A 12507-nucleotide genomic window follows, 5' to 3' on the forward strand; every position below is an offset into this window, starting at 1 on the left:
CTCAAAAGTGATGTTCTTCATTTTGAACTTTGTTTACAGAGCTCTGTCCATAACATTTGAAGGATGTAGAAGCAGGTTTGTTAGGTCTCAGGTAGTTCAATCACGATTCTTCTTTTAAAACCTATCCCAGCTTTCTGTATGCATACAAACCCCATACCTGAGGTTCATATATGCCCTTATAAAATCACTGATAGCAGGAGATAAATTCCTTTCTTCTGGCCAGGAATGTGCGGCTATCTTTCCTGTAGTTTCCACTTTAAAAATGCATTTCCTTTGCTAAGTATGAAACTATGATGTTCCTTATAACGTTGCGAGTCCTCTCTCTCCTAACCGTCCTCTCTCTCCCCCTCCATATTCTGAGACTTTTCACCCCTACTTCCACCCCCCGAAAAGAAAAACTTCAAGAAAAATAGTTTTCACGGTATCTAAACCCTCCAGCATTCCCACGTGCTCCACACTAAATGCCTGCATATCTGTGTCTGGCGATTGTTTTAACATTTGGTCTTCCGCCTGGGGAGTGGGCGGTACACTCTAAGCTGCTTCCACTCAGGCCTCAGCAGAGAAGGCAATATTTTGTTATGAGTAAAGTTTCAAGCCAGGCTTTGGCCGAGGTCCTTCCCATTAGGGAGGAAGAAAGTAGAAACAGCCAGTGAGATGATAATTCTCCTTGAATTGTAGCTCATTAAAAAAAACCTTGCCTGGGCCTCTGTGGCTTATTTATTGATTTAAGCATCTAGCACTTTTCCTTTCCAGAAAGAATTAGCATCTCCATTGCAATCATGACTGTGGGAGGAGATTTTCCTCTTTTCTCTGGGGATTGACTGTCCTCCAGTTGCTTATTCGCACAGCCCGCTTTCGAGTTGAGTCTAGGTACGCAGTTAAGGGGTCGGAATGAGATTTCTGAGATTTATAGGTAATGAAAAGAACAGGTTGTACCGAAGATACCACGTGTAGGAAACTAAGCTCTCTTAGGGGACTCGAGTGAACCTGTGATCCTTGCTTTTTCCAAAATGAGCATTGCAGTCTTGTCCATATTAACTCCTTTTCTGTAGATAGTTTAACATGTTCTGTGTTTGCCACCGTTGAATGTGGAAATGGCGTTTCTTGTCTGCTGATCACTTACAACAGGTGTTAAACAATCTGCGTTACTCTCGAGTCTTACTGTGGTTGACTGTCTGCAGTGGTAAAGGAACTCGTATATTTTCTTGCTGCTGCTTAGTCGCTCAGTTGTGTCCAACTCTCTGTGGCCCTGTGGACTGTAGCCTGCCAGGCTTCTTTGTCCATGAAATTTTCCAGGCAAGTATATTGGAGCAGGTTGCCATTTCCCACTCCAGAGGACCTTCCTGATCGAGGGATCAAGCCTGCGTCTCTTGGATCCCATATGTTTTCTTATCAGACATTTAAAATCCTCTTTCCATAAGGACACATTTTTCCCCTAAAAATAAAAGCACCTACAAGTCTAGCCGCTTTTCAGCTCCATCTGTTGAGAACCCACCCATGTGACCATAACGCACTCAGTTCAGTTCAGTGGCTCAGTCGTGTCTGACTCTTGGCGACCCCGTGGACTGTAACACGCCAGGCTTCCCTGTCCATCACCAACTCCCGGAGCTTGCTCGAACTCTTGTTCATCAAGTTGGTGATGCCACCTAACCATCTCATCCTCTGTCGTTTCCTTCTCCTCCTGCCTTCAATCTTTCCCAGCGTCAGGGTATTTTCTGAGTCAGTTTCTTTGCATCAGGTAGCCAAAGTATTGGAGCATCAGCTTCGGCATCAGGCCTTCCAATGAATATTCAGTACTGATTTCTTTTAGGATTGATGGGTTTGATCTCCTTGCTGGTAATATTGCTGTAAGCCTCTTAATTTGTGTTCACACTGTAGTGATTTTTCCAGTAGGGACCTCTTTTTGGATGTGGTTAATACTGATGCATTGCTGTGCCTTAATAAAGGGTAATGCTGATAAACAGCACCTTAAAAACTGAGAAGCGTTTGGGTCTTTAGTGGTACTCAGTCATTGCTGTGCCCTATTTGCGTGATCGGGCTTCCCCAATGGCTCAGTGGGTAAAGAATCCGACTACAATGCAGGAGACAGGAGATGCAGGTTCGACTCCTGGGTCAGGAAGATCCCCTGGGGAAAGAAATGGCAACCCTCTCCCGTCTTCTTGCCAGAAAAATCCCATGGACAGAGGAGTCTGGCGAGCTACAGTCAGTGGGGTCACAAAGAGTCAGACAGAGCTGAGCAACTAAGCATGAGCACGATTTGCATGATCAGATTGACGGGTGTTTCTGGGATGTTAATTTGTAAGGATTGGCTTTGTTGGCTCTTGACAAGATGTGCATTTAAGTTTTCACCCTGCTTCTTTATCAAGGGAGCTCAGAGCTGCTCTAGGTCTTGGCTTTTTTGTTTGCAAGATTCCTAAGACTCTAGCTGAGGCAGCCTCTTGCCCAGCGTTAGAGTCCTTAGCCTAGTCTGTAATGCTGTTTGGGCCCTGAAGCACTGTGACACTGGCCTGGTCCTGCCTGTACCTCTCAGCAATCCACATGTCCAGGCTGAAAGTGGATGAGGGCCCCTGCAGCCGGCTCACTTCCTGGGCTTTCGGATGGATGTGTGAGAGTAGGAGCAGTGGGGGTGTTTTTGTGTTTTGTCTCCTGTTTCTGTCTGTTTGATTCTGAAGAGTCTGCTTTCAGTTGCAGGGTAGCAATTGAAAAAAGTCTGGCAAAAGCAATGATGGAAGGGTTGTCAGTACTGGAAAGTGGAGGGCCGTCAGCCTCCCTCTTTCTGCCTCAGCAGTATTGTATATTCCAAGGCTGGGTCCACTGGGAAGACGGGATATACCACTGAGATTCTTGCACTCCTCAGTCTCAGTTTACTTGTCAATTAAATGGGTATAATGACACTCACCTCATGTATTTATGAGCTGATGTGCGTAATAGTCACTATTTTCCCCACGGGTCTGAGATTCCTTCTTCAGCTCAGTCCCTCCACATATGGATCCAGTTTAAAGTTATCAGGTGCTTACTTGGTACTGGGATAGGTGGTCATTCTTTTGTTGATGCCAGAGCTGATGTTTCACCCTTCTTCAGAACTGTCCTACCAGACATGTTCCTCCAGCGCTGTGTTATCAAAATACAAACAGGGCAGATGTGTCTTTCGTAGAAGGGGTTGCATTCCAACCTTTTTCTTTAAGAAAACAAAGCAAAGCAGTTGGACAAGACACTATAACCAGGACCTCGAGGAAAATGAGATTTTTTTTTCCTAGACCAACTCTATATCTCTCCTAAATCAGGATGCTGCGTGTGTTACCCTGTGCAGAGTACCATCTCCTCCTCCCAGCAGGGCAGTTTCCTTGACCTCAGCCTTTTTCTCAGTATTCCAGTTAGTGGTGAAAATGTGTCAGTGCTAAAAATACACACAGTATTTATGCTGGGGCTTCCCCAGTGGCTCAGTGGTGAAAGAATCCATTTGTAACTTGGGAGACACAGGTTTGATCCCTGGGTTGGGAAGATCCTCCAGAGAAATGAATGGCAGCCTACTCTAATATTCATGCTTGGAGAATCCCATGGACCATGAAGCCTGGTGGGCCATAGTCCATGGGGTCACAAAGAGTCAAACACAACTTAAGTGACTCAGCATGTAGTTTATATGCTGGAGTGACTACCTGGAAGAAATTTTTAAAGCTTCCTTTCCAGGGTATGATAATCACGGTCAGTTTGCACTTAGTTCGTTTGTTAGTAAAGTGATTCTATCAGTACATCAGTGAGGAGCTGACCTCTGAAACTGCAGTTGTCATCTGTTACATGGAAGGCATTTGATGCTGATCGTTACATCTTTATGCTACAGTTAAAAACATGTGTGGTATTTCTTTTTTTCCTTCTAGCTACAGGAGGCTGACATTGTGGTCTTGGGCTCACCCAAGCCAGAAGAGATTCCCCTTTCTTGGATTCAACTGGGAACTACTGTTTTCAACTGCTCGCATGACTTTCTATCAGGTAAATGGCTTCAGATTGGTGCCAGGCCACGATCAAAACAGGCGAGATTGCTATGAGCAAGGTTAACCTGATTCAGAAAGAGTATGTTCCTGAAATGATGGTCACTGTCAACATAGGAACACAGTTAAGGTGACCGCCTTTTCAGTTACTTATATTGGAACCATATTGTCGGGCAAAGAGCAACCAAGATGCCAGTCGCAATAGCAGCCACCTCCCTGCCTCCCCCCTCATTGAAATGTCCCCTGCTGTCCTCTAGCATCAAGCAGACAAGTCAGTTGTGACCTACAGCAGGCCAGTTTGTACATGTGTGAGGGAAACTAGGAATAGTATTTCTCACAGTCTTTCTAAAACAGCAGAATGCTTTCTCCTAAAGCAATCTTAGGTGAACTTCAACACATAAAAGTAGATGAAAACACAGCTGCCAGAAGGAGGGGAGTGGAGACCAGCTCCCCTGTGTTCATAATTTCCCTTTGCAGTGACCCCTCAAGCACTTCTTGGAGCCCCAGAGTCAATTCAGAATGCTGGGAAAGTCACCCTTAGAAACAGAAGAGGTCTTGGGATGGGTGGCGATATTTGATGGTATTTGCTCAGGGATCCAGGAACGTCCTGGATCACATCAGGTCACTCTCAGAGTAGCTGAGCTGTGTCAGAGCCAGGATGCCCACCCAGGGGGCCAGTAGGCGCTGATCCAGCAGGCGGACCTTTTTCTTATTCACAGCTAGACACTCAGGCTATGAAAGCTTTGGACCACACCCAGCCCACCCTCTCAAGTCCCATGACCTGTGTATGCAAGAGACAATGGCAGAGGAAGACAGAACCTTCCTTCCTTGTTGCCTGTGGCTCCCAATTTCAACATGGGGTGGGAATACGGGGCTGTACTGAGCTGTCCAAGAGGATGGTGTTTTTTTTTTTTTCTTTTCCCCCAAAGCGGGTCAAAGCTCGAACCAAAAGGAGTAGAAGTCTCTATAAGTACAGGCGTTCTAGACCTTGAAACTTAGGCAGCCTCACAACACAGAGTGACATAGAGAATAGTATCAAGGAGAAAATAAATAGAACTTCTGATTCAGTCACCTTGGGGTGACCATTTTACATTTTTCCGCAAAAAAAGCATTAAACTTAATTGTATTGAAACATAATAGAAAAGAAAGGAATATGCTAAAAGCTTTACTGAAATTCGTTTAACCATTTCTTCAAAAAGAGAAATAATGCACCTTCCTCTTTAGGAAATGTAACTCCTGCCAGAATTGACCAATCAGATGAAAAGCCTCTTGGAGCTAAAGGGTGCAAGGTGGTTTGGGGTGTTTTGAAGGGAAGATGCTCAGGAATTTTTCAGAATGCTCATGTCCTCAGCTCACAAACACACACATGAATGAAGCAATTAGAGGTACAATATAATGTGAAATGGAATTAATGGCTTTTTTTTTAATAAATAGAACGCATGCTCAATTTTTTACTCAGTTCTTTGAAATATATGTAGTTTGTGGATGTAACTTTTTTTCCTGAAAAGAAAAAAATGCTTAGCCCGTGCACTGTTTCGGAAGGCAGCTCTGCTCACCACCGTGCCACCAATGCCATGCCCTGTTTTAATTTGCTCAGAACCCTAGTGGGATCAGGAAAGTCAGTTATGACTTTACTGTTATTTTTTTTGAGGCATGCTTTCCTTCTACAGTGTTTACTTGCTGTTTTTTATTAGAGTTTTTATGTTAGGGTGATTTGGGCACAACCCTGGTTGGAGATAGGAGTGTTGACTTCAGTGTTCTTTTGGAATCCTGTGAGCCCTATAATTACATGAAGGTTGACGTATGTTTTACGGTTGAAATGGTGCCCTATTTCTAGTGTGTTTCTTTTTTTAAGATCATTATTTTTTTTAAAGTATTTTAAAAACATTAAATTTTGGTGTAACAATTCTCTTTAGGAAAAAAAAAAAAAAGGATTCTGTATGTAGACAGATTGCAGTTTATTTTTACTTTCTCTGGTCCAATAGTAGAAGTTTTATTGATTTTTGAGTGCCCAAAATATTAGCTGACACATTGGAAGGGCTTAGTAAATACTGTGTTGAATGAGTGACTAAACATAGATTCAGAATTATCCTCTGGTTACAGTTTTAAGTTAGTTTCAGATATAAAGACATTTCCTTAAACTTGTTCTCCACTTAAAAAAACAGGGCTGACGAGGCAGAGGCAAAAATGAAAAACACTATGCTGATTAAACAGATGAACGTTTTCCAGTCGGCACTATTTATAATAGCATTTCATTTCTTAGTAGTCAGAAGTTTTTGTTTTAACAACTTTGATGAGTATGAGAATTTAATCTCTGAATAAATTGAAGAAAGGCTTTTCCCTCTTTAATATATAATTTTCCACTTGAAGCAAGTGAAGACCTTTTTCAAGCATTATTAAAAAGAAAGTTGCTTTTATTTCAACTTAAGAGGAAAAGAATGTTCAATATACTTATAATTGGGTGAAGGCAGGGCTTTATAATGAAATTTTCCTGGTCATCTTAATGGTACAGGGTTCCCCTTCTCCTCCTTGTAAAAATAGATGGGATGGGGTGATTTATGATGAGGTAATTCTATAGGGGCATTTTATTGAATACGTAATCCCCAGAGAGATTTTCATGATGGCTGATAGCCCAGAGGCAGTGCTTGGAAAACAATTACACCTAACTCGTTGGATTGGGTCCCTCTTCTGCGGCATAAGTCTCATGTTTAGATTGAAAACAGGGCCATAGCTGGGTTCAGTTGTCTAGGTACAAGAATTTTATTTTCTAAAACATTATTTCAAATGAAAGAAATGGGCTCTGATTTTGTAATGCTCTACACACTAAAGGTCAAAATTCATCCTCAGCAAAACCATTATGTACCTAATATTCAGACTTAGTTTCTAATATACCAAATGAGATAAAGGAGATACTGGTCTGGGGCCCAGAGAAGAGTGTCAAAATAGAAACTTAATGGGTCAGAGTAGTTCAGAGAGAGCATCATTTGAAGCAAACATGATTCTATAGAGTGGAGTCAGGGGGCTACATCCCAGGACTCTGGCTAATCAGAGTTGCTAAGAGTCCCAGGATGGTCTCAAAGCAGCTCCTATTTGAAAAGGGCCCTTCTAATTTCCAGGGAAACTATTGTAACACCTTAGCCTTAAATTTTCTCATTGTGGCAAGTTTGGTTACTGTAAGAAAAATGATAAGTGAAAGGCCATCTTTTAAAGGGATTCATGACTTGTCCCTGGAGGAAGGAGCTGTGAGTTAATGGGGAGTGTTAGTGGGAAGTGAAAAAAGCCATTTGGTTTGGGAGCCCTGCTCAACTTACAGACGGAGTGTGGACAGCCCTCCGGGTGGGGCCTGGCCTCTACATAGGCAGCGGGGCTGGTGAGGCAATGATTTCCTTTTTGGGGTCTCCTTAGTCAAGGAATTTATTAACCATGTATTCTAGATTCCCTGAGTTACCATCTTAATTGCTTCAGTTTCTCCAGATTCAGAACTTTCCATTCCATTTTAAGATTGCACTGATTCCTGCTACAAAAAGCAGCCCAGTGGTTATGACAGAAAAGGTTGGAAGGATACCACAGGGAAGAAGAAAATAGCTTCTGACTCAGTCAGCTTGAGCTATCCATCTTAGACTTTTTTCTCATTTAAAAATTACACTTCATTTTATTGGCTGGAATGTAGTAGAAGGAAAAGCAAATAATACACTAAAGCATTACTGAAATTCAGATAACCTTCTTTAAAATGAGAAATGCTGGTTCCTACAGGAGTCTTCTAAAGTTTGAGATATGTGTGTCTTTTATGTTGTCTTTTAAAACTCTTACTTGAGTTTAGTTGTGTTCTGTTGTATGCAAGACATAGCTAAGAGTGCGAAATTGTTCACGGTGTAATTCTATAGGTGAAGTAATCTTCATTCACATGGGTATTCCTAATTATACTCATGGAACATCCATTTATAAGTTGAATGCAACTTTTTCTTATTTCCCCATCATTTTAAGGTAGAGGTAAGAATGAGGGAAGCATATTTCTCTTCCATAGGGCTTGGATAAGACCTTTAGATCAGATCTCTAGTGGTTCCAACAAAACAGGTCTTTGTCATTCTCTAGACTCCTGGCTTTTGCCTAAATATGATGTATAAAACTGAAGCGTTGCTAATCTCTTTAAACAATACATGAGGGATATGATTTTCTAACACCTTCAGTATATTTGACAATAGAACATCACAAACACTTACTCTTAAGTGTTATGTGTTCTTTTTTGCAAAGGACTGGCAGGAAAATGGATAAATTTAAGAGTAGAATGGTCCAAAAAAGAATAAGATAGTCTCTTACTTCAAAAATTTACTGTTAACAGCATAGGCTAAAGCATTTTTACATGTCTGTTTACATTTCACAAACTTCCTAAGTGCCAACCACAGTAGAATTCTTATAAACCGCTTCTCTGTATTTTGAAATCCAGGTAATCCTCAAACTTAATATCCTAAAATATAATTTCTCAGTTTTTTAAAAAACATTTTATTTGGTTGCAGCACTTGGGATCTTTAGTTGGGGCATGCAAACTCTTGGTTACGGCCTACGGGATCTAGTTCCCTGACCAGGGATTGAACCTGGGCCCCCTGCATTGGGAGCACAGAGTCTTAGCCACTGGATCATCGAAGGAAATCCTCATTTCTCAGCTTTGATGGAGAATTGGCTCTGTCTTTTTTTTTTTTTTTTTAAATAATTTCATTTATTTATTTCATTTGGGCTGTGCTGGGTCTTTGTTGCTACTCAGGCTTCCCTCTAATTGCAGCGAGTGGGAGCTACTCTGTAGTTGCAAAAAGCCAGCGCCCCATTGTGGTGGCTTCCCTTGTTGCAGAGCGCAGGCTCTAGGGTGCATGGGCCGCAGCAGTTGCTGTTCCAAGGCTCTGGAGCACAGGCTCGGTTGCTGTGGCAAATGGGTTTAGTTGCTTCATGCGCAGTGTGTGGGATCCTCTGGGACCACGGATCGAACCTGTGTCTCCTGCACTAGGCACAGAGATTCTTTACCTCTGAGCCCGGCTCTGTCACTTTTAAGACAAGGATTTTACAAAGCCTGATCTGTCACACAGCACTTGACCTGGGCTTATTCTGTAGGCATTTATATCTTCCTTTTTATACTTGACCAACCTAGATAGCATATTAAAAAGCAGAGACATTGCCAACAAAGGTCCATCTAGTCAAGGCTATGGTTTTTCCTGTGGTCACATATGGATGTGAGAGTTGGACTGTGAAGAAAGCTGAGCATCAAAGAATTGACGCTTTTGAACTGTGGTGTTGGAGAAGACTCTTGAGAGTCCCTTGAACTGCAAGGAGATCCACTCAGTCCATCCTAAAGGAGATCAGTCCTGGGAGTTCATTGGAAGGACTGATATTAAAGCTGAAACTCCAGTACTTTGGCCACCTCATGCGAAGATGACTCATTGGGAAAGACCCTGGTGCTGGGAGGGTATGGGGGCAGGAAGAGAAGGGGACGACAGAGGATGAGATGGCTGGATGGCATCACTGACTCGATGGACATGAGTTTGAGTGAACTCCGGGAGTTGGTGATGGACAGGGAGGCCTGGCATGCTGTGATTCATGGGGTCGCAAAGAGTCGGACACGACAGAGCGACTGAACTGAACTGAATCTACATGGAATTGCTTTGATTTTATATGTATTGTTTAAATATACATATAATATGCCAGGTACTTTACATACCATATCACATTCAGTTCTCACAAAACTCTGTAAGGTTGAACAACATTAATTAACAAGCCCAAAGTCACAATTGCCAGTAAGAGGTAGAGGCGAGATTTTAATCCAGTCAAACTCTAAATCTGTGACCCAATTGGGAGACCCAAGGCTATGCCAGGACCCAGCTGGTAACCTACTGCCTATAGCTGTGCCATGACACGCTCATTTCCTTGGTTGAAAATGAGGACGTCATTCATCATCCTGGCATTTTACAGGGAAGAAACAGTAGGCTACAAATGACGATATGCTGAAAGTCTTTCTGTTTTTTTTCCCCAGGGAAGGCTGCATGCGTTTCTCCCGGCGTCCACGGTATTAGTCCCATCGCCGAAGATGTGAGTCTCCTTGCTGCCGCTCTGCGGATTCAGGTTTGTCTGACCCAGTTATTTGAGAATTTTTGAGTTAATGAATACAAAGTTTTTAAAATAGTACTTGGATCTCACATTTTCTTTTTTTTTTTTAAAGAAAAACCTACACATTTAATTACATGTGAGTAAAATTACTCCTGAGGCCCGCTTGGATTATTGTGCAACTTTTGTTCCTTTCCATGACACAGTATCCCTGAATGATGCTTGGTATTTTCACAGTTTAGATACGCAAGCCATCAGCTTTTACTTGTCTAACACCCTTTCCTTCCTACCCCTATTATAGAACATGGTCAGCAGCGGAAGGAGATGGCTCCGTGAGCAGCAGCATCGCAGATGGAGACTTCACTGCTTGAAACTTCAGCCTCTGTCCCCTGTACCAAGGTATTCGGGTGATTCGTTTATACTGACATCAGCTCACCTTAGAGACCCAAAGTTATCCACTGGATGGGGGCAAAACTCATGGTCTTATGGCTTTGATGGTAGATAGCATTCTCTGATCAAATTGCTGCACTGTTTTTTCCGTCCTTTAATTCCTCCAAAATTAAATAATAGTGAGCATGTTTACCGTATTCTATCAATTCTAAGATATAGATTTTTTTCATACCTCTGAGATCAGCATGTACCTTCCTATCAAAGATGTCTCTTGTATTCAAGTAGTGTTTTTTCTTAAAATGATGGTACCTTAGATTTGACAAAATATGGTACTTTTTGGAATATGCTTTTCAGTGTCAGAGATGCCCAACACACACAGTCAGCTTGGTCTGAAGGGCCTTGTAGGTTTCTATGCTGAGGGTAAATGACCAACCAAACCAATCACTATTCCACCTGGGAGTGGAGCTCCGCTTTCTTCGGAACATAGTGGTATCTGCTCTCTGACGGGACGTTCTGGGACAGTCCAGATGGATATTTTCTTGAGTGATAGTTAACGAAGTGAAAGCTACATATTCCCTCTGTATGAATTTGGAAATACAAACTGTGGGACAGTTTCAGCATGTGATTTTAGAACAGTTCATTAGATAAGCTGTCTCAGCCAGATAGATGACAGATGCAGTTTCCAGCCTCATAGTGAATCCCCTGTGGTTGCCCCTCTATTACTGAATTGGCCCCACCACCTTCCTGCAGGAGGCACCCTTAAGGCCAGTGATTAAACAGGTGATCCTGCCTGCCGTCTTGGAATACACAGAATGTAGGCGGTAACACCACCAGGAACTGACTCATTTTTGACTTGATAACCAGTTGCTTTTCAGAACTGACCTGTTTCCTTGGGTCACAGCCAACCACTATGATTCGATTATACCCACCAGGCTGGTGAAACCCTCCAAGCTATGTTTTGCTCCTCAAATAGACTAAACATCTTAGTCATCTGGTTCGTTAATACATAAACTCCAAGGAATGTTCTTTGGCATAATCATCCCTATATTGGTGCTGTGTCATAAAATATTTTTTGATTACTTATTTTGTTATCTCACCTTCATTTTTAGAAGTCAATGAATAAATTCTGTTCTCAGAGAGCTTAGAAAAAAATTGAGAAGAACTCGGCCAAATTGTATACCAAAGTCTTTGTACAAATCCAAATAAATCCACTTGGAGGAGAAAAGCCCTTAAATTGCTTAAGCAAATCTGACTTCTAGAGCCGCTGGGGAAAGAAAGTCAGGCTGAGTCGTTTATAAATCACTCAGAAAATCAGAATGATGTCACCGTCACTCTTCAACTAGTGAAGAGAAAACCTGGGAGATATTCCAAGAGTAGCATATTCAATTTAGGAGGTTGTGGGAAGAGAGAGACAGAAAAAAAGGTGTAGCCAGAAGGGTAAAATGAAGTGGGACCAGGGACAGTGAAGCAGGGAGGAGAACCAGAAAGGAAAATGCTAGAGGATCTGGAGGAGAGGTTAGATGTGTGTGTAGTCACTCAGTCATTCTTGGTGACCCCATGGACTGTAGCCCACCAGGCTCCTCTGTCCATGGAATTCTCCAGGCAAAAATACTACAGTGGGTTTCCATACCCTTCTCTAGGAGATCTTCCCCACTCAGGGATTAAACCTGGTTCTCCTGTACTGTGGGCAGATTCTCTACTGTCTGAGCGACCTACCTTGCTGCAGTCACCGAGCTCCACCCACATCCAGGCCAAGACACCCTTCCCCCTCTCCAGCTCAGGTGTGTGTTGGAATTAGGTTTATTGTGACTTCTTGCACAAAGGTTAGGTTTCACGGGTCATAGAGGAGAACACAAGATAATATGAGGACTGAGAATAGATTGTCTGCAGTAGCAGCAGAAAAAAATAGAGCCTGCCAGTGGAGAGACCACTGTGCTCCAGAATTGGGGCTCCAGGCCCAATCAGGAGAGAGCTGCACCATCAGACGTCAGCCCCTCAGACTAAGTCACAGACAGGTGGATTGGACAAACTCCTGATAAGAGAA

The 12507-nt window shown here is 42.6% G+C and overlaps 1 protein-coding gene across 1 annotated transcript in view; it reads left to right on the plus strand.

The window, feature by feature from the left end:
• MTHFD1L (methylenetetrahydrofolate dehydrogenase (NADP+ dependent) 1-like) overlaps positions 1–12507 on the plus strand; it is a 173761-nt gene that overhangs the window by 26578 nt on the left and 134676 nt on the right. The window contains exons 8-10 of the mRNA XM_018053357.1: positions 3876–3987; positions 10003–10091; positions 10375–10472. Of these exons, the coding sequence (XP_017908846.1) occupies positions 3876–3987; positions 10003–10091; positions 10375–10472 (299 nt within the window). The remainder of the gene's footprint in view (positions 1–3875; positions 3988–10002; positions 10092–10374; positions 10473–12507) is intronic.

The sequence above is a fragment of the Capra hircus genome, chromosome 9 (genome assembly GCF_001704415.2).
Source record: "Capra hircus breed San Clemente chromosome 9, ASM170441v1, whole genome shotgun sequence".
Lineage (NCBI taxonomy): Eukaryota > Metazoa > Chordata > Mammalia > Artiodactyla > Bovidae > Capra > Capra hircus.